The 27,109-nt window shown below is 42.0% G+C and overlaps 1 protein-coding gene and 1 non-coding gene across 2 annotated transcripts in view; both read right to left on the bottom strand.

Annotated features, from left to right (window-relative positions):
- Positions 1 to 26,698, bottom strand: part of Rnf2 (ring finger protein 2) — a 28,284-nt gene extending 1,586 nt beyond the window's left edge. Inside the window, exons 1-5 of the mRNA XM_036202423.1 lie at positions 26,531 to 26,698; positions 7,915 to 8,003; positions 3,966 to 4,126; positions 3,248 to 3,463; positions 261 to 533 (exon numbers count right to left, since the gene is read on the bottom strand). Of these exons, the coding sequence (XP_036058316.1) occupies positions 261 to 533; positions 3,248 to 3,463; positions 3,966 to 4,126; positions 7,915 to 8,001 (737 nt within the window). The 5' untranslated portion in view covers positions 8,002 to 8,003; positions 26,531 to 26,698. The remainder of the gene's footprint in view (positions 1 to 260; positions 534 to 3,247; positions 3,464 to 3,965; positions 4,127 to 7,914; positions 8,004 to 26,530) is intronic.
- On the bottom strand, positions 2,920 to 2,992 carry Trnak-cuu. The gene has a single exon. It is a non-coding gene; the product is annotated as a tRNA-Lys (tRNA).
- Positions 26,699 to 27,109: the final 411 nt, after the last annotated feature.

Below are 27,109 nucleotides of genomic sequence, written 5' to 3'. Positions count from 1 at the left end.
TCATCATCTATGAGGGTTGATCCTTTGTGCAGTGCGTCTTGTCTTGGGAAGAACACAAAGAAAAAAAGAGAAGAGAAGGGAAGGGAAGAAGTGGGGAGAAGAGGGAGAGAGGAACAGCAATCTAGGCAGCGGTATATTCAGACTGAACCTTAAAACTAGGATGACAAATACCGATTTCATTTCAAATACAAACTTTCCAATTAAACTCCAAATGAAACATTCTGAAACCAGGTTAATCTGAAACTAATTCCCACACTCACCTTGTCTGTGCACTGTCATCCTTTTCCATAAGTGTTGGATGGGGCCTGAACACTAATTCAATTTCACTAGCACCATCCATCACTGGATCAATTGCCACTGTTGCATTGTTATTATCAAGTTCAAGGCCAGAGTCGTCAGAGGTTTTGGTCCGTTTGTTACTAGGCCCCGCTTCCTGGTTGCTGTGTGTGGATGCGTTACTACAGTGGGAACTGTCCCCATTGTCCTCCGCTCCACTGCCATTTTCAATCTGCTGCTTCTTGCCTCGCTGTAACCTAATGAAGAGGGAAAGGCAGATTTACATTAGGGTCTTTAAAGCATCAAACTGGAAGCCAGGTTTTATACTGAACTTTAAAATTTTGTTTGCTTTTTAACCTTTAGTTTTATTTTATGTGTATGGGTGTTTGGCCTACATGTGTGCCTGTACACCATGTGTGTGTGTTGCCTGCAGATGCCAGAAGAGAGTGTTGCATTCCCTGGAACTGTAGTTACAGACAGTTATGAGCTGCCAGGTAGGTGTTGTGAATTGAACCAAGGTCCTCTGAAGAGCCATCTCTCCAGCCCTGAACTTTTGAATTCAAAAATTCAAAAGGAAAAAGAAAGTACAAGGGAGAAAATTTGACTAGTGAATTTGGTGAAAAATATTGTCATTATTTTCCACATGTCCCTCTAAGTTCTAGAAAGCTCACTATGAACACATATAAAAGATCTAGTGTTGGGGATTTAGCTCAGTGGTAGAGCACTTGCCTGGCAAGCACAAGGCCCTGGGTTCAATCCTCAGCTCAAAGGGAAAAAGAAAAAAAAGAAAAGATCTAAACAGCTGGGTTGTGCACACCTTTCATCCCAACATTCTGGAGACAGAGGCCAGAGACTACCTATAAAACTAATTTTTTTTTTTTAACCAAGGATAACTGTGTGCCTCATGAGACTGAAGTGAATAAACTATTAAGCCCTTCTAACTCAGGACTATGTTGTACTCTTAAAATAAGTAATTCAGGGCTGGGGATTTAGCTCAGTGGTAGAGCACTTGCCTAGCAAGCACAAGGTCCTGGGTTCCATCCTCAGCTCAAAAAAAAAAAAAAGTAATTCAATATTTAACACTGATCTAACTTTCAGAAATATCGTTGTAATTCACAGACTGGAACTCTTTAACCTTTTACAGCAGAGGGGTTTGTGACCACTGTACTTCCAAATCATTGAGAATATGAATGTGGAGACTCATTCCGTGATCTGGAAGAGTGATACCTGAAGCCACTTTGCAGTTCAGCCACGTAGCAGTCATGAAACCAATGACCTTTACTAGCATCTCCTACTCGGAAGATGATGACCAACCCTGACAACTGACTAACCTGGTAAACAAAACCCGACAACTAGAACAGGGTAAGCACAGCGGCGACACAGTCCTCCCACTGAGGAACACTACTCAAATCAGAAAGGGCACCAGGCACGGCTGCACACCTGGAATCCCAGCACTCAGAGGGCAGAAGCAGGCAGACCTCTGTGAGTTCAAGATCAGCCTGGTCTACAGAGCGAGTTCCAGGCAAGCCTAGAACAACCTCTCAGCTACTGAAGAGGAAATGAATTTAGTCTAAAATTCAACAGTCCAGTCTAAGTATGGATGGATGGTGTAGATGAAGTCATCTATAGACAAACTACTGTACTGAGAGTTGAACAAAAACAAAAAAGGATAGTGCCAACACTCCATTTGTAAGAATTAGAGAAATAAAAACTTAATGAATCAACTTTGAAGAATGGCTAATAAAAAAAAAAAAAAAAAAAAAAGAACAAGCAGACTCTCCTGAAATCCATGTAAGAAAACCATTAAAAGAGGAAAGAGAGGGCTGGAGAGATGGCTCAGTGGTTAAGAACACTGGCTGTTCTTCCAGAGGTCCTGAGTTCAATTCCCAGCAACCACATGGTGGCTCACAACCATCCAAAATGAGATCTGGTGCCCTCTTCTGGCCTACAAGCATGCATGTAGGCAGAACACTGTATACATAATAAATAAATCTTTAAAAAAAACAAAAGAGGAAAGAGAAATAAACTGTATTAAATGTTGTTAGGTACAATGAAGTAAACTCTATCAACCATCAATCTGCATAATTAACACAAAGGTCACTAATTTTGTATAAGGACATTATGACAGGGTAGTAAGGATGAACAGCAACTCACTAAAGGAGACTCAAACCAGACATATATACAGACAATCCTCTCAATGTATCTACTCTATGCAGAAGATGCATTTTATATTTATTATTATCAGGTATGTATGGGGGGGGGGAGAAGGGGCTTGCTGTGGATAGCGCTCTGTGTAAATAAAGTTCTGATTGGCCAGTGGCCAGGCAGGAAGTATAGGCGGGACAAGAGAGAAGAGAATTCTGGGAAGTAGAAGGCTGGGGAGAGACCGCCAGCTGCCGCCATGAAAAGCAACATGTAAAGACACTGGTAAGCCACAAGCCATGTGGCAAAGTATAGACTAACAGAAATGGGTTAGTTTAAGATAGAAGAAGTAGATAACAAGAAGCCTGCCACAGCCATACAGTTTCTAAACAATGTAAGTTTCTGTGTGCTTTCTTGGTTGGGTCTGAGCTACTGTGGGACTGACGGGTAACAGAGATTTGTCCTGACTGAGCCAGGCAGGGAAACTCTAACTACAAATGGCGCCCAACATGGGGCATGAACCCACGACCCTGAGATTAAGAGTCTCATGCTCTACCAACTGAGCTAGCCGGGCTAACTACAGGGGCTCAAGTATATAAGTCAAAGGACAAACTTTGGAAGCTGTTTCTCTCCTTCCAGTGTGTATTCAATGGATCTCACAAGTCCAAGAGTCTAGTATTTTAAATGCAATACCCTGGAAGTATGTGTCATACTTTAAGAAAGGAGAGTTGTACAGAACAGTTACTTCTCAGTGCATTTCATCTTACAGAAAAGGTGGAGTCAGTATTTAGAGGGATTTGGACATGAGCCCTCTCCTCTGCGAGCGTACCTGTTCATAGCCTGTATCTTCAGGCCTTCCTCAATGCTGTGGCTGAGCGCCTGCTGGTTGTTGTGCTTGTTGATCCTGGCTAACACTCTCTCTTGATGGGCTTCGTACTCATCACGACTTGGGTAAATTTTGCTGATGAGTGCATCAAAGTTTGGGTCTGGCCTCAGTGATCTTTTAGAAACTAATTTTTTCCTACAGGTAGGGCATTCTTTGTTGCTAAATAAAAAAAAGAGAGAAGAAAGAAAATGTAAACATGACTGTTGGGCTAAAAAGAAAACCATCCAATTTCTAAAGTTATCTTTACTATCACAAAAATGTGAAATGGTTAACCAAATCTCCTTGAAAATTAAATAAAACAGGTTAACCAGGATTTCAAAAACCTTACACTCATGTGGAGAGGGGCTGTGAGCAGGGTATTGGGGCTTACCCATATAATCTCAGCACTTGGGAGTCTGAAGCAGGAAACTGCATAGGAACTCAAGGCAAGTCTGAACCACACAGCAAGTTCCAGACTAGCCTGGGTACAATGTAAGAAAAACCCTATTTTAAAACACAGAAAGAAAGGGGAGCTGGGGACAACTTCAATAATTAGAACCCAGACTCTACACTTTTTAGGAAAGGTTCCAGTTCCCACACTTATAGGCAACGTATTTCCCAAACTCCAGAAAGCACTGCTATATTACAATCTAAGATCCAGTAATCACTCATTCCAACATACCCACTTCTAAGGGCTGTGATAATGCAATCTGCACAGAACCGATGTAAACACTCCTTTGTAGTCATGGTGTTCTTCAACATATCCAAACAAATTGGGCACATTAATTCACTGTGTAGACTTCTGGGTGAAACCACAATTTCCAAGCCATCTGTTATTGCCTCCTGTAAAAGAGTGACTACTTAATCTTTTTTTATTATTGATAAATTCAAACATACACAAGTACTGAAAATCATAAATGTACCATCACTCAAGTCATCACCATGATCAACGCATAGCCAATTTTGTCTTAGCTAAAATATTCCTCCAGCCTCTTGAACCCTACCACCTCTGCATTATTTAAATGCCCTTGATTCCAAAGGGGTGTGTGAGTAAGAGAGGGAGGCAAAGGGAGGGAGGGAGAGAAGGACTGACTATGTATTAATGGAAAATAGCCTGCCTGGTTTATGTGATGCTAGGGATTGAACCCAGGGCTTTGTTGTGCTAGGGAGACCCTACTATGAACTGAATTACATCCCCAGCCTAGAATTATAAAACATTCTGAGGCACAGCATGACCTATATAACTTACAAAAATGCTTTAAATTTTAAAAAGAATTCTCAGGGTTTGATTAGGCCTAACCTCCACATCTCATAAGTATCAGTATTAAGTCAACCAGCTAATTAATATGACCAGGACCACTAAGGACTGCAACCTGGAATTATAAGCCTTTTCCTCACCTAAACTGCTTTTGGTCAGCATATTTTATAACAAGAAATGAAGCAATGGACCACAGCTGTAATTTAAGCATTCAGGAGGCAGAGGCAGGATGATCAGAAGGTTTAAGGTCATCCTCAGCTACAATGTGAGTTTAAGGCCAGCCTGGAATACACAAGATTGTCTCAAAAATTTTTAAGTCCAATGAAAGCATCTAAGTTTTTGGGTTTTTTTGTTTGTTTGTTTGTTTGTTTTTTCTTTTTGTTTTTGTTTTTGCTAGAGTTGAGGACCAAACCCAGGGCCTTGTGCTCTACCACTGAGCTAAATCCCCAACCCCTGTTTTTGTTTTTTTGAGACAGGGTTTCTCTGTGTAGTTTTGATGCCTGTCCTGGATCTCACTCTGTAGCCCAGGATGGCCTCGAACTCACAGAGATCCGTCTGCCTCCCAAGTGCTGGGATTAAAGGTGTGCACCACCACTGATTGGTGAAAGCATCTAAATTTTAAGTTTAAAACTTATCAATTATGGCAACGCAGTGGTGGTGCACACCTTTAATCCCAGCACTTGGGAGGCAGAGGCAGGTGGATCTCTGTGAGTTCGAGGCCAGCCTGGCCTACAGAGTGAGATCCAGGAAAGGCACAAAGCTGCTACACAGAGAAACCCTGTCTCGAAAAAACAAAACAAAAACAAAATCATCAATTAAAAAACACTTTTGACCCTCCAAAAAGTCTAAATCTACAGAGATCTTACAAGAAGTAGTCAAGCAAATATGGAGACACACCTATAATCTGAGTAAGGCAGGAGAATTATGAGTTCAAGACCAGCCTTGGCTCTATAACAAAAACCCAGTCTCAAACCAAAAAAGTGGTGAAGTTCTCAGGCTAACTAACAGGTGATTTAAGTTGTAACAAATGAGAAATACAGCATGTATTATCCAATTGTCACTGAAAATGTTCGTCTGCAAAGATGTATTTGAATTCCAATGCAGAATTCCAGCTTGCTGGAGTTCTACCCCCACTGCTACCCATTCTCCCCATGGCTAGGGTTGAGCAAAGATTACCCAACTGTAAAAAGCCAACAATACTGACTCCTACAGGCTGACAACAGCACTCTAAGCAAAAGTGGGGGGTTTCCAGCCTGTGTTCACTGGCTATCATACCTGTTCCTTATTTAACATGGTCCAGTCAATTATCCCACAGTAATTAGAGACACTACTCCAAAGGTCTAAAGTAAAATGTTTATATTTATAAAACTAACACAAAACAGTAAATTATGTTTCAACCCCTGTAAATAACACTTTCTGTATTTTCCAAACAAATACACTTTTCTCTGTATTATTATATTCCAAATATATTCTTATTTTTGACACACAGTAATTGTTACATATTAATGAGATAAAAAGTAACATTTCAAAATGTGTACAATAATCAGGCTAGGGTGGCCTGTCTTTTTTTTTTTTTTTTTTTTTTTTTAATATTAGGAATGCTCAAACTCCTCTCTAATATTAGGACTTGATTTGGGAATTATAAACAGTCCTGTATTGAAGACACTATCAGAGAGCACAATGATAACCTATGTAAGAAGTTTGTTCTCCTCTCCCTTTTTAGAATATGCCTAACAGACTCCAGCCCTGGAGAAACCAAACATATGTGAGTCAGAGCTTAACCTGTATAGTGAGGGGGAGAGGGACACACTGCCATGGGACAGACACATGGGGAATGACCCAGATGAACAGCACTGACAACTTACCAGCAAGTATTAAACACTACTCAGCAATTGGTCAATCTAACTCATTTTTCTTTTCTTTACAGTGCTTTCTCTTACTCTACCTAGATACTTCCTACCACTTACAACAGGATAAAGAGCCTCATTTCCTCACTAACAAATTAATCCATTTTCTTCTCCCCTTTCCAGGAGAAAATGTGTCTCAAATGTACATCCTTCCGCTCCTTCTCAAAGGTGTCCGTGTTTGTTGCTCTCTCAGGCTTCCCCTCCTTTCCTCCCTCCCCTCTATCAAAGCAGTACATGAGATTATTGTTACGAGTGGCTCAACATCAAACGTGAATAAAGCGCCCTCGAGTTGTGTAAGAGGAAGAGGATAAGGACACCTGCCACTCTAAAAAGTTAATTCCAGTTTCTGTTCTGTTTCTCTGTTCTCCTGCACAAATTGCTAGGAAAAAGCATCTACTCACCTTTTGTCACGTTTCTATTATACTCAGTTATCATAGCATAAGCCAATGATGAGAATACGTTATGATTACATTCACCCTTCAACCTACTCAAGTGACTAGGCTCTATGACAGCGGTTCTCAACCTGTGGGTTGTGACCCTTCTAGGAGGGCAAATGACCCTTTCACAGGGTCACCTAAGACTCTCCTGCATATCAGATATTTACATTAAATTCCTAACAGTAGCAGAATTAGTTACGAAGCAGCAATGAAATAATTTTAAAGGTGGGGGTCATACCATGAGGAACTGTATTGGAGGGATGTGGCATTAGGGAGGTTGAGAACCACTGAACTATGAACGAGGAGAACAAGTTTCAGTCTATCAGCAATGTGAAACACATTTACTATGCCCTGGTTCTTTAACATTTCCTTTAGATTCTGAATCTTTCTCAAGTTCCCATTTTCCTTCCTTTTCTTCTGAATGCTCTTTCTGAGTCTCCTTCACCAGTTCTTCACCTGTCACCGAATTTCTAAACATCATCATAAAGTCTGGATGAAATGACAGACTTGCTTCATCTCCCTTAGCTCTCATAGCCACAGTTTTAGAATGTACTGACAATCCCGAAAACTGTACATTGTTTTTCCAGACTCCAGTTAGCACCTCTGCCCGTCCAGTCCATAGGCAAACTTAAAATGAAGAGTTTTAAGCGTGTGTACTTCCAAGCTGCATTCCTCTGATTCTTGGCATGTTTACCTTCTCAAAACAGCCCCTCCTACTTATCCCATTACTTCCTTATTACTGCAAAGGAGACTATCCCTTTGTTCAGTTTCTCATATATGTAATTTTATGAATATTGAGTTATTCAGTCCTTATAAATTTTGTAGACTAAGGCCACATAATTCATTATTATTCCCCTAGTGCCTAACAGAGGCTGGTATGGAAGTATGTAACTTGTTGAATGAATGAAGTGTCAGCCAACACATGATTCAGGGCCACTGTTATCTAAGTTTAGTAGTGTTGAGTTCTCTCTACGTTTTCCTTTCCTACAAAGGTATCCCAGTTTACGCAGACCCAGTAGTCTGTATTACCTGAGGTGTTCGTTGTAACTCGTACAAACTGAGTTCCCATGTTTTGCTTAATGGTTGAGTTCCATTTGTCTGCACAGCTTGAGACATTGCTAGGAATAAAAAGGAGACAAAGAGATTTAGTATTTGAAAAGGAGGTGTTATGGACCTAATGTATATGTGTTTCCCAAACTGGTGTCCAAACTCTACAGTTTAGAAAGCAGTACCTCAGCACTCGGAGACAGAGGCAAGTGGATCTGAGTTCAAAGCCAGCCTGGTCTACAGAGCGAGCTAGCTCCAGGACAGCCTGGGCTGCACAGAAGGGTGGGGGAAGAGGAGAGCACTATATCAAAATTTATCCTCAGACTTCAACTGGGAACCAGCAGGGCAAGGTCTTTTTCTCTGAAGTTACTTATCTATACCTAGGATCAGTTCCGTCAAAGGGAGCACAAATGCTTTCAATTACTTTGTTTTGTTGTTGTTGTTAGTTCGAGACAGGGTTTCTCTGTGTAGTTTTGGCGCCGCCCTGGATCTCACTCTGTAGACCAGGCTGGCCTCGAACTCAAGAGATCCGCCTGCCTCTGCCTCCTGAGTACTGGGACTAAAGGCGTTTTCAAATAAAGAATGAATAAAGAATGAAAACCAAACACCACATCTATATCCCAGAGGAACCTTGTCTAGGTTACTTACTTTGTGTTCTTCGCTCACTCACTCCCCCCTAAAAACCATTCGCTGCTCCCCTAAACTGTATATATCTCCCCACTTCCCTTTCTCCACCATCAGGCTCTTCTTTGAAGTATACTCTCTCTCTCCCCTTTCAATCTGCCCAGTATCAATTTGTCTCAGCTGAAACCACAACCGGGAAGTTTAAAATAGAAAACCTAGCTCCAACATATTGAGGTGATCGCATCAGACAGATACCCTTTGAGGGAAATCCAGAAGCTACATAGAAGGCTCTATAGCATCACTGGTCAGAGCAAAATAATCAGCCACATGGAAGATAGTTGGAAAATTCCAGACTACTACTTCTTGTCATAATCCCTATTCCCTATATAGAGCCACTATTAGGAGAGAAACCTCTAGCTTCTAACTTCTCTCTGGGAAGGGAAAAGCAGTACACTCTGCATGTCCCCAAGATCCAGCTTTTTTCTGGGGTCTACACATAGAATCAACTTCTGTCTAGCCTACCTCTGAAATGCTAACAAGACTCAGGCAAGGCTCAATGTAACTCAGATAGGAACACACATTCCCTCTTCCTGTCTGGGGCAGGAAGCAGTGGTCTAATCTAGTTGGGAAACACCTATAGTCTTGCCTGTCTTCAGTGCTAGAGGGATCTGGACAAACAAAGCAGGCCAGACTAGAGAGGCCTCAAATCCTCTCTTGCAGAAGGGCCAGACTGAAGACAACAAGCAACAGCTTGATCTGATACACAGAAACCAAGAAACTAAACAGGGAAATACACTCCCCCAAACCCCAAAGGCAGGCAAATCACCAGCAAATGACTCTGCTTAGCTGACACATGATTTATGTACCAGAGAATTAATAAAAAAAAAAAAAAAAAAACTTATAAACATGCTCACCAAGCTCAGGAGAATAACGTACAAACACGAAAAGTTTAACGAAGAGAAAAACTAAAACAACAAAACTAGATAAACCGTGGCACTAAAAGATGAAGTATCTGACCAAGCAAGCAGAAGAAAAGGGTCAGCAGAATGGGTTTCATGGAGGAAGCAAAGGAAGTCTAATTCACAGGACACTATGGAGAGGACCAACAGCTGCATTATGGAAGCTCTCGGAGGGACAAAGAAAATAGGAACAAAACCTCAAAAGGAAAAGATGGTCTCTGGTAGACCAGAGGGAGTTGGTCTGTCCTGGATCTCGCTCTGTTGAACAGGCTGGCCTTGAACTCAGAGATCTGCCTGCCTCCACCTCCCAACTGCTGGGATCAAAAGAGTGCCCCACCACTGCCTGCACTGTTTAAGCTTTATTAAAGGCTAAAGAGTGACAAGCTAATTAAGTTGGCAGAAAAATTTTCAAGACACAACAGCATTTCAGCATTTGTTACTGCTGGTCACTTTTTAGCTGAGTTTTCAAAGAGAGAGGCCAAAGGTAGAACAAAAAGATTTGCAAAATGTACAGTCTGCCTGAAAATGAGCGAAGGAAAAGTGTAGACAAGAAAGGTGTGCATGGACCATGCTGGCTCTCACCTGCAATCCCAGCACACAGAGAAGAAAGACTACACATTCAGGGCCAGGGAAATGATTCAGTAAACAGCCACTAAGCTAGGACACAGAGTGCAAAGAGAGGATGAGGCCCACAGCTTGTTCTCTGATTTCCACACATGCCACAGTGGCAGAAGTGTGTATACGCACGTGCAAACACACAGAACAAATAGATTTAAAACAATTTTTTTTTTTTAAAAAAGATTATGCTGGCGGTGGTAGTGAATGACTTTAATCCCAGCACTTGGAAGACAGAGACAGGGGGATCTCCGAGTTCAAGGCCAGCCTGGTCTACAGAGTGAGTTCCAGGACATCCAGGGCTACATAGAGAGACCACCACCTGGCTCTAAAAAAAATATTTTTTAAAAAGAAAATTATATCCTATTCTGAGCTAAATTTTCATGCATTCTATGCCTACAAATGTTTACCAGGTGTGTTAATTATAAATTGTAAAATCTATTTACAGCACCTGAAAAAAAAACAACTATAGTTCAATAAGAAAGCAATAAATCACACTCCCTTTAAAACAGAAGGAACCTGATTAAATGAGGTTACTTAGAAATAAATGCTTATTTATACTTGGAAGAATGACTGCTGTTGGAAGACATTATTACACATTTAGTACTTTAGAACAATATAATTTATTCTCTCGTGGGTCTGGAAGTCAGAAGTTCTACAAACCAAGGTGTTGGCAGGGCTCCCCTTCCTCACAAGAAAGTCCACCTTTCTGACATTGTCACTCACAAAATTCACACTGGAAAATGGGCAGAACTGAGTTTTAAAATTTGAATCTGTTTAAATATAGGATTTTGTGTTGCCCCATTCAGATCTCTCTTGGGTTGCATGATGCACATCAGCAGGTGATGACAGTATCTGCTACTGCTTTCAACTTCAGGTAAATGTGGTTACATCATTTCAATCTTGGTTTCTGTGGTCACATTGCCTTATCTTCTGTTCTAATCTCTCAGCGGCCCACTCTTATAAAAACGTGTGTTGGCATTCCAGGCCCACCTGGGTAATCCAGTATAAGATCCCTGTTTCAAAATTATTCATTTTATTACATATATAAAGGCCCTCTTTCTGAGTAAAGTAACATTTATATCTTTCAGAGACTGTATGTAATATGTATATATTTTGGAGGCTATTTTCCAGCCATCACACCTGTCCAAACTAACACACCAATGATATAACCAATTTACCACAAATAGCACTTAAAACTATCAGGCATAAGATTAGTTTTCTTTAGCGTTGTACTATGAAACAGACACCAGGAGAAATATCATTTCTACATTATCCCATTTTCCTCCATAACATTTTCCTTCATTAGTTTAAGATATGCTCTCTTTCTTAAGTACTGCAAAATAAACCAGAACTTCCTCTATTTTTAACAAGACAGTCATCATTTTATTCCACGGTTAGTGTCCTTGAATAGGGTAAAAGAAAGGTCACCTCAAATCCATCCTCCCATTTCTAAATCTTCCCTTTACATGCTCCATTTTATTTTGTAACATCAAAAGAGCAAACAATTTCTTCCTTAATTAAAGTAATGCTTGCTTACAGGACCTGAGAGGTTAGTTAGGCAGGTTTTAGAAACTTACTCAAAACCAGGCAAAGCAGGAAGAGTAAGAATTTCCAAGTTAGCAATCCAATTGCTATCATAACCTGCCTGCACTGACAGTCATCTCCTACACACCACCTTCAGTTCTGCAGTAATCTAAAGCCAGACACCAATCTCTGCAAACTTCCTAAGACACAAAGGTGTTCTTCGTTTCTCTACTGAAAGCTTATTGTACTTAACACTTGAACACTCATCTAAATTACTACTGCATAGTTAGTAAGTACTTTTTAAGCAGTATTGTTAATTCTTAATTAGACTGTATTTCTTTTGCACATTATGGAACACAGAAGAAAGTATTCAGACTGACTTTCCAAATCTTTATTATCCAGTATTAAGTTGTTTTTGTTTGGTTGGTTGGTTGGTTTTCGTTTGCTTGTTTTTCCCCAAGACAGTGTTTCTTTATGTAGCCTTGGCTGTCCTGGAACTTACTCTGTAGACCAGGCTGGCCTCAAATTCAGAGATCCGCCTGCCTCTGCCTCCCAAGTGCTGGGATTAAAGGCGTGCGCCACCACCACCCAGCCGAAGTTTTCTAAGGGTCTACTGGCAGACCCTTTAATTTTTTTTTTTAGGCTCTCCACAACTAAGTTATTTTTTACAAGGAAAATAAATATTTTAAAGACTTTGAAAGTTTCACTTCAATACATAATGTACTGTTCTTTATACAGTATCCCACTACACTTCCATCATTATCTCCTCTCCTCTAATGCTAAGTCCCTACACAAAGATAACCGTCTTTCTCTATGGTCTCAGGACACACCTATCAAGTCCTGCAATGGTCTGCACTAGTTATCCAAGTTGCAGCCTAATTTATCTCGGCCCCTTTACCCAACCATATTGTTAGCAGATCCACCTTTTTAAAAAAGGTGAGTAATATTTACTAGAGGCTTTCACTGTGATAGGAAATTTCACTTACTGGCTAATGAACAGGACAACCCCAATATATGCTTTCACGGGATTTGATAAATAATAGCATAAGGGCACAAATTAAGGGAGAAAAAAAAAATCAGACAAGGCTCCCTAGAGGAAAGGACTCCTCCTTGGAGAAGGGTAACTAAGTAACGAAGTAAGGAGAGAAAGGCCAGAAGGACAGAATAAGCAAAAGCAGCATGTGACAAGGTGGGACATTCCAGGGCACTGACTACGAACTGTCAAGAGCTCAGCATGACAGTGCACTGTTTCCACCCAGTGCTTGTGAAGCTGAGGCAGGGAAATCAGGAGGCCAAGGACAGAGAAAAAGAACCATGGCAAAAGAAGAAGTAGGGAGAGTAGCAGGCAGTAAAGCTGAAAACAGAAACCAGAGCATCAAGAGGGCCTACATGTAAGAAAGATCTGCAGTACATAACTGGCAGTTTAGGCAAACCAGAAAACACACACACACACACACACACACACACACACACACACACACACCTCTAGCAAAAATACAGAACAATTTAAGAGGCAAGAATCCTAATTAAAATACTAAAGGACACATTCAAAAACACAAAAAATGGCAGTATTTAGAGCTCCTGGTAGTAACATAACAATCAATTGGGTAGAACTAAAAACAAACAATAAGAACAAACAAAACTGAGGATGGTTAAAATCCATACTATATAGGAAATGAGGAAATAATAAAGGGCTTCCAAACTTGTGACTGTGGAGGTGCTAATGCTAAAGAGTAAGTCAGGAAATGGTGTTTTTACAATTTCTATTCTAAGCATACTAGTGGATGTTCTAAGACCAAGCAGACAAAAACAAGTTTAGAGACAAGAAATAAAAGACACCCAAAGCAGAAAGTAATTCTGTTGTTCAGATGGTATCATCTGATAGGAAAACTGAAAATTCCACTGAACTGTAAAAACTGAACTAATAAAATCAGTTGAACAGAAATTCAGCACAGTAAGAATAAATGACATGAAAAGGAAATAAAACAACTCCAATTATAGCCACGTACATACAGGCATGAAATAATCTAGGACACTTGCCAAGCATATATAAGGCCCTGGGTTGAATTTTAAGCACATAAAAATAATAGTCTTCTACTATAAAACTATATATATTCCAGTCAGCAGTGAAACACATACACAAAAGTACATTACAAGATATCACATAGGGACAGAGATATTTTAATGCACAGGTACACTGATGTTCACACAGTAACAAAAATTACCCAATGACCCATTTCTTCATTTTCCAGTTTTAAATGGTGTATTACGCAGGAGTAAATAAGCAACACTAACAAAAATCTATACTTTCAAAATCATTTTTAAAAAAAGTAGAGCCAGCCATGGTGTAGTACGCTTTTAATCCCAGCACTCAGGCACAGACAACAGACAGATCTCAGTCCCCAGAACCATCAGGCAGCTCACAACCACATATACCACCAATTCCAAGGGATCTGACACCCTCAGGGCCTCAGAGGGCACCTGCATGTAGGCTCACACACATAAACATAAATAAATATAATAATAAATTATCTAAAAACTTCGAAAAGAATCATAAAAGCCCATCTCAAAATTCATACAGAATCTCAGGAGACCTATATATAATATAGGGAATATACTATTGGGAAAGGAAAAAAAGAATCTCTGCATCCAAAAATTTAACACACACCTACATTACTGTAAATAATGTGGGTTGGAGAAATGGCTCATAGCCTTGGAGCCAAGATTATTCAAATGGGGAAGAGAGAGAGATGAATCTTTTCAACAAATACTGAGAAAAATCTGGTATCCACATGCAGACAAATGAAGCTGGACCCAAATATTACAATACACAAAATGTATCTGACACTGGATTCTGCAATACTGTGGGAGGGGATATCAAAAGTACAGACAAGAACACTGTTAAGAATGAAAAAAAAAAAAAAACCCTACAAAATGTAAGAAAATATTTGTCTAGAATACATTAAAGGACTCCAACAACTAAAAGCAACAAAATACTCGTTTTTAAAAAGCAGACATTTCTCCAAAGAGGTACAATAAGCATAGAGAACAAAAGGGGGCTCACTCTCACCAATCATTAGACAAATGCTACTAAAAACCACCTCCCTCCCTCCCTCCCTCCTCTCCCTCAAAAGCAGTACTCAGCTTTGTAAAATATTGCTGCCACAAGGTGGAGACAATGTGATAACAGAAATATTGGCTACTGAAACAGGAGCAAGGACAAACCTTCCATGCTAACGGAAAGAAGGCCAGCTTCAGTTCTAGGGTGAACTAAGGCTAAACACTTGAGCTGAAGATCCAGTGTCCTTCTCTATAAATTTATACTAAGGAGCCTCAAAAGTATTCTGTAATGCTCCAAGAAACAGAATTTGCCTGATTTTCCTAAACTAAATAATCTAATAACTTCTTTCAGCTTGAATACCCTAACCATGATTACAACCTTTACCTTCCATCTTTTCTTTCCAAAGCAAGCCAAAAAGAAGCAATACATTAATCTATACCCAGAGCCAAGCACAGTGGCTCACACCTGTAATCCAAGCCTGAGGGAGAGCAGCCATGGCTACATATGAAGTTCGAGGCAAACCTGGGCTAAATAAAATATGTATGCATAGAGCATGTAAGTCATAACCAAGGCTTTCCGTACTTTTCACTTTAAAGAGAACAATTACCCTATACTTCTCCATGTCCATCTACATTTCTACTTAAAGCAATGAGTTAGTCATAAATTTCACCTGAATGTTTATCCTTAGTGCTACAGACTATATACCTGGGTTCTTTGTTTTTTGCTCCTGTGCAGTTTGGAGGGGTTTTGCCTAATTTGACCCATGTTTAATTAACTTATGTCTATTCTTTAGACAAGTCGCATTCCTTACGCTGGTAGTTCACCTCCGAGTTCTCATCTGCCAGTAAGATTTTTTTTTTAATCTCAGCAGGGCAGTGATGGCCCATTCCTTTAATCCCAGCACTTGGGAGGCAGAGGCAGGCATCATCTTTAAATTCAAGGCCAGCCTTGTCTACACAGAGAAATCCTGTCTCCAAAATCCAAAAAGAGTTCTTTCTCTTCAAAATCAAACTGAACTACTGATCTAGTTCAGCACCCCACATGCCACAGCAAGAGCCTAGATTTTTGAAAAGTGGTATTCCAAAATTATAATTCCTGAGAAGAGGAATGTGCATTAATTAAGGGGGCTAGAGATATAGCTCAGGGGTAGAGCTAGCATGCACAAAGCCCTGACTTCAATCCCCAGCACTACAGAGTGGGTAATGGCAACACCAGTAATACTGTGGGAGATATCCAGATCCACCAAGTAAAAATTTAACAAGGCAGAAAAAAATATACTAACTATTCTGTTTCCAGAGATGGAAGAACTTGTAGAAAGTTATATTTGCAACAAGAGAATAACCTAAACCAGGCGTGGCAGAGCATGCCTTTAATCCCAGCACTTGTGAGGCATAAGGAGGTAGACCTCAGAGTTTAAGATCAGCCTCGACTAATATAGAGAAACCCTATCTCAAAACAACAACAATAATAATAACAGTAATAATAAAGTAACCTAAAAATACTTCAATTAAAAAAGCTTAGAGGAAAAAATAACCCTTTTGGAAAGACAAATGTCATATTTTTAAGACCATAATATCAGTCTAGGGAATTCAATGCTACTACTAAGAAAACCAAATATGGCCTATGTGCCCTGCACTCAGGAGGTCAGGAGGATCTGAAGTTCTGAAGCCAGGCAATTGTCATAAAGGACTGTCTTGTCTCTCCGTAGTAAACTTCAGAGGCATGATTCAATCCTTGTCCTAACCCTAATGCTGTGGATATCGCTCTGTGTAAATAAAGTTCTGACTGGCCAGTGGCCAGGCAGGAAGTATAGGCGGGACAAAGAGAAGAGAATTCTGGGAAGTAGATTGGAGGGAGACACCGCCACGCGCCACCATGGAAAGCAACATGTAAAGACACTGGTAAGCCACAAGCCATGTGGCAAAGTATAGACTAACAGAAATGGGTTAATTTAAGATAGAAGAAGTAGATAACAAGAAGCCTGCCATGGCCATACAGTTTCTAAACAATGTAAGTTTCTGTGTGCTTTCTTGGTTGGGTCTGAGCGACTATGGGACTGGCAGGTAAGAGAGATTTGTCCTGACTGGGCCAGGCAGGAAAACTCTAACTACACCCTAACCCAACAGGACTGTCATAGCAGCAATATCATCAGCCTAAGTGCTTGCGGCAACAAGTAATTTTTTTAAATCACTAAAAATACTAAGGATCTTGAGTTTGAGGCCAGCCTGGGCTATACATCAAGTTCCAGGCCAACATGGACTACTGAGTGTGACCCTGTCTCAAAATAGCAACAACAAAAGTTCATTCAGTAAGAAGTAGCTCCAAGTTTTGACGGCCAGATAAAAGCCAGGTACTTATGAAAGAAACCAAAGCATTTAAGAACAAAAATCCAAGAATTTGAGGCTCATCAAAACTCACAAAAGCAGAACAAAGAAATTCTCAGTTGATACACTGAAATTGGGACTTTCAGTAAATCAATACACAGGTCTAAACCTCTATGAAATGAGGTTTCAAACTTTAACGCTGCAACCCTTTAATACAGTTCTTCACAAGTGGTGACCCCCAACCACAAAATTATTCCATTGCTACTTCATAACTGTAATTTTGTTACTGTTGTGAATCGTAAACACCTGACATGCAGGACATCTTGCTGTGCAACCCACTACAGGGTTTCAACCCACAGGTTGAGAACTGCTGGTTTAAAGTGACGTGGAAATAATACAAGAAGCTCCAGGCTGGAGGGATGGCTCAGAGGTTAAGAGCACTGACTGCTTTTCCAAAGGTCCTCAGTTCAATACCCAGCAACCACATGGTGGCTCACAACCACCTGTAATGAGATCTGGTGCCCTCTTCTGGCCTGCAGGTATATATGCAGACAGAACACTGTATACATAATAAACAAATCGTAAAAAAAAAAAAAGCTCCATTAGTGTGTATGTGTGCATATCAAGTGTATGTTTATATATGTGTGATACCTACCTACTAAAGCAAAGCTCTGTCAATCAATTAGGCACGTGAAGGTGGTGCTGCTACCGCAGGGACAGAACACCGAAAAACATTAGTCAAGAGACCTCCCAATGACTGACATCCAGCCCAGGCTTATATAATCTTTTTTTTCCTTCTACTTTAATTTTTTAACACAGAATCTTATTAGGTAACCTAGGCTAGCCTTAAACCTGGGACCCCTTCCTGCCTCCACCTTTGGATTACAGGTTTATGCCACAATGCCCAGAGAAGTTTTTGTGATTTTTCCCCCTCTTTTTTAGAAAGAGTTTCTCTGTGTAACTGCTGTGGCTATCCTGGAACTCACTCTGTAGACAAGGCTGGCCTCAAACTCAGAGATTCACCTGCCTCTGCCTCCCAGTCTGCTCTACACAGTAAGTTCTGGGACAGTCAGGGAGGGCTACATAGTGAGGCTCTTTTTCAAAAACCAATAAACCATAAAATAAACAAAAACTTTAAAAGAGAAAACTATATACAGTAATACTATAATAAAAAAATGTGTGGAGGCTGAAACAATGGCGATGATAGCATCGCTCTTGCAGGACTCAAGTTCAGTTCCCAGAACCCACACAGCAGCTCACAACCATCTAGAACTCCATCCAGTTCCAAGAAGCTCAATGTCTTCTGACCTCCATAAGCACTGGGCATGTACATGGTACACACAGTTACATGTAGGCAAAAGCAATCATACACATTTAAAAAAAAAAAAGCCGGGCGGTAGTGGCGCACACCTGTAATCCCAGCACTGAGGGGGGGGGGGGGGACGGACCTCTTTAAATAGAAAAATTCATGTCTCTACTGGTAGCAATCCATTCTGTCATAAACAAAACTGGAGCCAGCCAGGCCTGGTGCACAGACCTGTAATCCCAGTACTCAGGCTTCCCTGAGTTCAAGAGAGCTCAAAGCTAACCTGAGCAATTTGGTGAGACCACTTAAAAGAAGAAAAGCCAAAGTGCTTCCTCTACTTCTGGACACTCAGGGGGTCTATTAACCCAGCGCATTGTCTTAGGGACACGTTAGTTCTCACTCTTCAATGTTTTGGGGGTTAAGGTGGGCAGGGATAATGGTGGCTAAAACTGAAGACATTCCTGCTCAGCATTCCTCCGTGCTGAAATTACCACTATCACCACTCTCTCCCCACTTCTTAACAAAAACCCACAAATCCATTATTCTTAATGGTTTCTGAATCTGTAGCCCCCACTAAGATCTGAGGAAAATGAAGAACTCTTACCTCTGAGGAAAAAAAAGCGTGACCAACACAGGATACCCATAGTTCCTCCCCTTCCTGTTCCACCCTTACAACTGTCTATCAAACACGGAATTTCAAAAACTCTACTATATTCTAATGATTAGGACAACTCAGTCATCCTAGATTCCAGGGGGGGACTACACACTGGCTATTTAGGGCTACTCAATCTCACTCTACCAGGCCACTAATCTCAGATTTTTAAATTTTAATTAATTTTACATCCTGACTGAATTTTCCCCTCCCTCTTTTCTTCCCATCCCCTCTCCCACTCACCTTTCAATCCACTCCCTCTGTTTCCCTTCAGACTGAAAGGGGCAGGCCTCCCTTGGTTATCAATCAACAAAGCACGGCATAGCCAGTTGTGGTAAGACTAAGCACCTCCCCTTATAGCCAGACTGGGCAAGGCAACCCACTATGAGGAACAGGTTCCCAAGAGCCAGCCAAAGCATTAGGGACAGCCCCTGCTCCCAGTGTTAGGAGTCCCAAAAGTAGACCTAATTTTGTATTTTGTAATGACTTCTTCATAATTCCTTGTGGTTTTAGTCACAAAGCTACCACCAGGATAGGATACAAGCCACAGATAAATCGATTTCTTTTTCTTTCTTCGCATATATTCCTGTTTTCAATTGGCTTTGTTAACTTTTTTTAAAGTCATTTATCTCTCTAATCTTTACAAGTAATCATCAGGTCAAATGAGCTGGCATACAGACACATGAACACACAAACATACTCAGAACACCCAAGATCTGCTTATAGTTGGAGCTGGACCTAGAAACCAATTAAGTCTCTCTCTTCACCTTCTTTTTAAGTGTCAGCTGGGGAGTAAGCCTAGGGCCTCATGCAAAGGAGGCTAGCACTACCTGGAGCTCTAAGCCTAGCCCTACAAATTAAGTTTCTTACCTCCAACTCTGAAGCTCCCTTCTACTACACACACCACCCTTTCAGTAATATACAGTAGCCTTCTAAAAGACATTTGGCTGAGTTCCAAAACAGCGCTCATATGCTAAATTAAATTCTGCCCAGAAAACAGTGCAAATACTAGAGTTTAATGCAATTACTGGCATGGAGCTATAGTCTTTTAAAAAGTAAACAATTCGTTTTCAATCAGTGTGGTATGTGTGGTGGAAGAAACAGGCAGGAAGTCAAAGCAAAGTTCTATATAGAATCTATACAGTTCACAATGCTAACTTGTAACAACACTAACTCAATACAACAGGAAAAGATGGGAGAGTTGATAAAACATGTCAAAACAAATGAGGAACTTCTTTTCTCTTCCAGAAATAGCATTAATTAAGAAAGAGGGTTGGGCAGCGGTGGTGCACTCCTTTAACCCCAGCACTCAGGAGGCAGAGGCAGGTGGATCTCTGTGAGTTCAAGGCCAGCCTGGGCTACAGAGTGAGGTTCAGAATAAAAAAAGAAAGAGAGGAAGAAAGGAAGGAAAGAGTAAGAAAGTTCTTTTTTTGGGGGGGGGGGGGGTTTAAAAAATTGCTCCTGGTTCTGAAATATAACTAACCAGAAATTTAAAGTTGCTTTTCTGTAATTTGATGGTTCAATTAACTAAAGTGAACTCTTACATCCAGAAAAACTATCCAAACTACTTTTGAATGACCTTAGAAGGAGAAAACATGTCTGCAACAGTTTATTCCCATTATCCACTAAAAAATAAATTACCCAAACACCTATATACATAGTACAAGACTTAAAGTACAAAGAAACAAGAGTTTTTATAATTTCGATGAATAAGGCACAAAATACTTAATTATGTGGCAAAACTGAGATCGCTCACAAAAACAGCTTTCATAGGAGGGGATGGACATAGAAAATAAAGGTGGATTTGGTCAGCATGTAAGATAAAAACAATACTAGTCATTAAGTTTAGCTAAGCAGAGGAACAGAGCTGGCTGTTATGTCCGCTGGGCTCCCAAAACACATTACTCATCTGTTCCTGCAGGTAACACACTGTACAACAGTTTATTTGTCATGCCCACTTGAACCGAACCCTTTAAGGATGGAGCCCGTTAATGTATTTTTCTGTTTCCAATTCCTAGCAAAATGGTCTGGCACAAGAGAAACTGATGTGTTTTGAGAGGGAAGATAAGGGCACAGTTGACTACTAAAATTATTGTACTGTGTCATGTACCATTTGTGCAGGTCCTTTACTCACTGTCTCCCAATTGTAAAACCACCCTCACCCACATTGCACGACTCTCCTGTCAGCAGGGTTTCTGCTAGGTTGTGCTGCTAAAGGTAGGAGAACGTAACTGGAAAACAGGAAACTGAGCCTCAGGTTGCTGTTAAGTTGAAGCTGCAGTCAGCCCCCGGCAGTAACTGGCTCTAGTCTCCAGCGTCTTTTGGTCTTCTACAAACAGCTGACCTCTACAAAATCTAGCACCAGCTCCGTGGACCCTCTTCAGACCCCATATCTCATATGGTTTAACTACTGTCAGCATTCCCTTTTCACTTTGATATCCATCCAGTCAATTTCCTAATACTAAATATGTTGTTCTTACTGAAGTTGGTTTTCTTTACTGGGACTTAGTATACTGCTAGGCAGTGATTTTTTTTTTTTAATGTGTACACGGATGTTTTCCCTACACGTATGTCTGTGTACACATGCATGCAGTGCTGGCAGAAGCCAGGATTGGAGCTACACCCTGCTGTGATCCTCCCTAAGAGTCTGGGAATCCAACTGCAGTCCTCTGGGGAAAGAAGCCAGTGCTCTTAACTGCTGAGCCATCTCTCCAGTCCTCTAGACCCTGTGAATGCTCACTTCTGAGATACCATGCTGCGCCAATAAATGAGTTATTTTATAAAATCCATTTTACAAAGGCTAACTAGAAATCAGCCATTTGCTTCTGTTTAGTTGAAGCATAAAAGCCACTGAACTTTTGTTTTTTGTGATCCAAGCTATTCAGCTTTGGAATAAAAAACAAAAAATGATTCAAATAGTGCAGGACAGTTCAAACATTAACTCCCCTTTTTCCTACAGCACAGTCAAAGAATGCTGACACAGTAGAGTTCATCTAGTCCCCATTGTTCTCAGTCTAACTGTGAGATAAGACTGTTAAATGTGGGAGTTTGGTCTGGTTTGTTCTTGCTACCATTCTGGTCCAGATATGCCCCCATATCATCTAGTGTTCAAGAACCAGTGATCCGTTCTACACAGGACTGAACTTACTGGTCACTTTCAAGCTGGTTTTCTCAGTGCTAGGGACTAAGTCCAGGTCCTGCATATGGTAAACACAATCCCCACCGCTTAACTATGATCCTGGCTCAAAGCATAATTTTTACACTTTACACACTGACTTTGAATTCTAACTTCTTCATAAAAAACTCCACCTCTAGGCTGGGCATGGTGGCCCAGACCTTTATTCCCAGCACTCAGGAGGCAAAGGAAAATGGATATCTGGGAGTTCTAGGCCAGCAAGGAATACATAGTGAGACCTTGTCTCAAATCTCAAATGTGTATATATATATATGTGTGTGTGTGTGTGTGTGTGTGTGTGTAATTAAAATAAAATAAAAACACAATTCCACTCTACAACATAGAAAAAAAAAGAATGCTTCTTTCAGAAGGGCCCATAAGCAACACATCTGTTGAAAGCAAACAAGAGAAATTCATAAGACTTTTTAATCTGCCTCTTACTTCACTTCATTAGCATGCCTTCAATAGACATCTCAATCTGAAGTTAACTTTTAAAGCAATTCCTCACTATTAAATTTAATACACATAAACTAACGTAAAATTTCAACAAATAGCTGCTATGCAGAAGCAATTCCTTCTCATAACCTGTGAAAACAATCAGAATCTTTCTTGGAATTGCTGGTGACACAAAGCAGCTCAACATCCAATAGGACATACTTTTAGACCCATCCATACTAACTAATCCACTTCAGCTGCCAAACACTCACAAAACTTTGAAAAAACAAGGACACGGCCAATTCTATTGGAGTTTCTCTGCTCAGAACAAAACTGGTAATGGGCCACCCACCTTCTCAGCATCTACAGTCAGGGACTCATTACCTAGCTAGCTCCTGCCTCTGAAGAAAGTGCAGCTAGTTTCTAATTAAACACCATGGGCCTCACTACAAATTCAAAATATCTAAGTGAAACCAAGCTATACGCCCCCTCCACATACCCACAAATGAAATACCAAAGACTCAAAGAACCCAGGTCCACAGTGTCCAACCTTTTCCCCACCTGGGGAACTAGATTTCATCATGTGGTCTAGGCTAGCCTGGAACTCAGAGACTGCTTAAGTGCTGGAATTAAAGGCATGCGCCACCACATCCAACTGAGTGTTCAACCTTTTGACATTGTTGACAAGATGCTGTCATCTACAAACTTGCTGGGTCCCATTCTTAGTATCCTGGAATCTATGTGGCCCTAGGCAGCAGGTTGGGCACTCATGAATGCTGGGAATGAAGGCCTCTGGATCTTTAGGAAATGGACTGAGTGCTAAGGTACCTTTATACTCAATCTATTCCTATTCAAATTCCAGTTAATGGTCTCATAAGCTACTAAATTTTCAGACAAATGAATCCAAAAAACCAAGCAACTGGTGTCTGATGTTTATCTTTCATGATAGATAACACTATTTAGAAATCAGTAGCATGTTTGTATGTTTGCAGAGTGTCCCCAACCTCAAGTATTTTTCCTCTTTAGAATACAAACTGGGGATGGTTATATAACTCAGTGGTAAAGCTAACTTGGGAGAGAAGCACTGCTGAGGACCAAAAAGTATTATGCTGGGGCATATACCCGTAATACAATAATCCCAGGAGGGCTTCCAGGAGTCCAAGGAAACCCAGGTTACTAAATAAGATCCCACCTCAAACTACGATACATTTTTCATTTCTCCAGAATTCAGAGATGAGTCATTTCAAAACTATGAGGTCTTTTTAAGTCATACTAGAAACACTCCTATAATTAACAAAGTTTTTTTTTTGGTGGGGGGGGGGTTCTCTGTGTATCCCTGGCTATCCTGTAATGCCTCTGTAGACCAGGCTAGCCTTGAACCTGGCCCTGCTTACCAAGTGCTAGGATTAAAGACATGTGCCGCCACCACCCCACTTAACAAAGTACATTTTAATAGTAACTCTAGCTAGAACTTATGCTTTTTTGCTAATATAGAAATTAAACTGTCCCTGAAACATCTGGTTATGTTACTTGTTAGGCATGCATCAGCTTTATTTCAAAACTGCATAATATGAACGTAAATCAGATTGAAAAGTATAAATCTGACATCAGAAACCTAAGACCAGGGACAGACTAATGAGATTCCAAACATGTTTACTGACTTGGTCTATATTTCTTTTCTTTTTTTATATAATTTATTTATTTTTATTTTATTTGCATTGGTGTTTTGCTGCATGTATATAGACTGTGTGAAGGTGTCAGATCTTGGAGTTACAGACAGTTGTGAGCTGCCATGTGGGTACTGGGACTTGAACCCAGGTCTGCTGGGAGAGCAGTCAGTGCCCTTAACCAATTAATCTACCCAGCCCCAACGTAGTCTATATTTCTATAAAACTCTACCTGGGCATGGTCTTGAATGATCCACATAAAATAAACAACAAAGCCCACTAACTTCCCGGTATTTTGGCATGTCTGAACTATGCTATTCTGTTCTAATTTGAGGCCCTCTGTGCAGCACATCTGAGGCCCATTGCCTTATTTTTCAGATGCAAAGACTATCAGGACTCAGCCAATGATCCTTCCTAACATCTCCTTTTAGAGGTTTGGTTTTTGCTTGGTTGGTTGTTTGAGGTAATCTCATAGAATCTACACTGGGCTTTATGTAGCCAGGGATGACCTTGAACTCCTGATCATCCTGTCTCTTACTCCTAAAGACTAGGATACAGCTATGTGTCTAAAGTCTCCATTTTAGTCTTCATCTATAACTAAAGTCAAGTGTGCATCCCACATAGGTGATTTAGAGAAATTACTGAAGAAAACTTGGAAAAAGTAACAATGTTTACTGTTTTTTAAAAATTTACCTACTTGCTATGGTACCCCTAGAAACTGGAATGTTACATAGTTTCCAGTTATTTGACTAAATAAATAGTGGATTAGTTGTACCATCAAGACTTTAATAATAAAGATACCTGTTGATTATGACAAGTAGAAACTTCAGAGGGCAAAGAGTTATATATTCAGGAGTAATACTGCTGCCAATTAATTTATAAATTAAAGGATCAAATTTCAATTCAAGACACAAAATGTAAGCCGGTTGTGATGCTGAATGTCTGTAATCTCAACACTCATCTGAAGCGGGAGGATTGACTACCTTAAACTATATATGGAGTATGAAGCCAGCTTGCCCGGACTATACTGAATGGGATGCTGTGGGGGTGGAAAAAAGAACAAAAAAAAAAAAAAAAAAAAAAAAATCCCAAAACCTAACATCTATCTGAATTATTAAAATATTCAAAAATTAAAAATAATTAAGAACATTAGCTACCAAGCCCACTAAGCACACCAGTTGATCATCTCAGAACTACCAAAAATAAATTATTTAATGCAAATGGCTCGTGGTGCTTTTAATTAAACGATCAGCTTAAATTACTGACAAGGTCTTCTTTTTTACCTCAAAAGAACCGCACACTACTAAAAATGCTTAATATGCACATCTCAGATTTTTCACACACCGCACAGAAGCCTGACATTTTCACAACTCGTTACAAGGCATACAAACTTCCCACAGTCTCTTCAAAGACACCCAAAGGTGCTTCGGGGGAAATAAACTGGTGATTTATTTTAGTGGTCAAAATAATCGGAATGGACCTCAAAGTTTGCAAGACCGATTTTAAAAAACAAAAACAAAAACAGTATCTCTACGAGGACCAAGGCGACTTCTGCAGGAGGGAAAACGATCCTAACAACGAACACCACGGCTGGGGGGAGTCGACCGGGAATCAACGATTTGGCCTCGAACGTCCCGTCCCGGGTTCAAGACGCGAAGCTGCCAGAGCACACCCAGTCGCCCCCTCCCCCAACGCCGCCTCCGGGGTCCGGGGGGTCGGGGGTGGGTGGGCGGTGAGCCCTCCGGGAATGTGGGGCCGGGAAGGGGGTCCCTGGGCCACCCCGATCTCAGGTACCAAAGGAAGGACGGACCTCGGCCTCAGGCGCCGCGCCGCGCCCCGCCCCTACGGCGCGGAGCTCCGGGTCCCGCGGGGAAGCCCGGGGTGGGGGGGAAGTTCGCGTAGCACTCCCGCGCCGCCCCGGAGGCCCCCGGCCGCCGTCAGGCGAGGGCGGCGCGGATGCGCTCCAGGGGAAGGGCTCCGGACGCCTCGCCAGCCCGCTGCTCACGGGTCGCGAACAATGAGCCCTCCCGGGCGGGCCGCGCACGGCCGAGCGAGCGAGTGAGCGAGCGAGCGACCGGGGGCGGCGGCGCCAGCGCCTCACGGCCCCTCGCGGCCCGCGGACACCATACACACACACACCCCCAGCCCCGCCGCCGCTCGGGCCTCAGCCCGCCCCGGGTCCCCGCTGGCCGCAGCCCACCACCCTCACACCCTTCGCCCGCCCGCTCGTACGCTCTCGCTCGCCCGGCTCACCGGCTCCTGCCCCAGCCCGGGGCTCCGCTGGCCGCGGCCGGAGCGAGACTCGAGGATCAACCGCCGCCGCCGCCGCCGCCGCCGCCGCCGCCGCCGCACAATATGGCGAGCCTCGGCTTCCGCAATGGAGCTCGGGAAATACAACAGGGGCCGCTCAATATTCATGAGAGACTGGGGTGGGGGGTGGGGGGGAAAGCCGGCTCGGCCGGAGCTGCGGGGAGGGCGGGAAGGAGCGAGCGAGGAGGCGGAGGCGCGGGACGCGGACGTGCTCCGCGCGGGGAGGCCCGCGGCGTAGGGGAGGGGGCGTGCCTCGTGCAGGCCCCGGCCGCCAGGCAGCCAGGCGGGCGGGCGCCGCTCGGCCACGCCCACACCCTGGCTCCGCCCCCGCCCGCGGCCACGCCCCGCCAGGCGCCCCCAGCGCCCGCGACAGCCCCCGGCCAAAGCCTGCTGACTTGGGCGTCTCCTTTCTGTCTGCATTCCCATCCTGGCGCCTTCCCCGGCCTGCCTGGGCCCACAGGTTGCGCCTTCCCGACCCCCCCGCCCCGCCTGCCGAGGTTTTAGACTTGGACCTCTAGCCCC

The sequence above is a fragment of the Onychomys torridus genome, chromosome 11 (genome assembly GCF_903995425.1).
Source record: "Onychomys torridus chromosome 11, mOncTor1.1, whole genome shotgun sequence".
NCBI lineage: Eukaryota > Metazoa > Chordata > Mammalia > Rodentia > Cricetidae > Onychomys > Onychomys torridus.
This window is presented reverse-complemented; position numbering and strand designations above follow the sequence as displayed.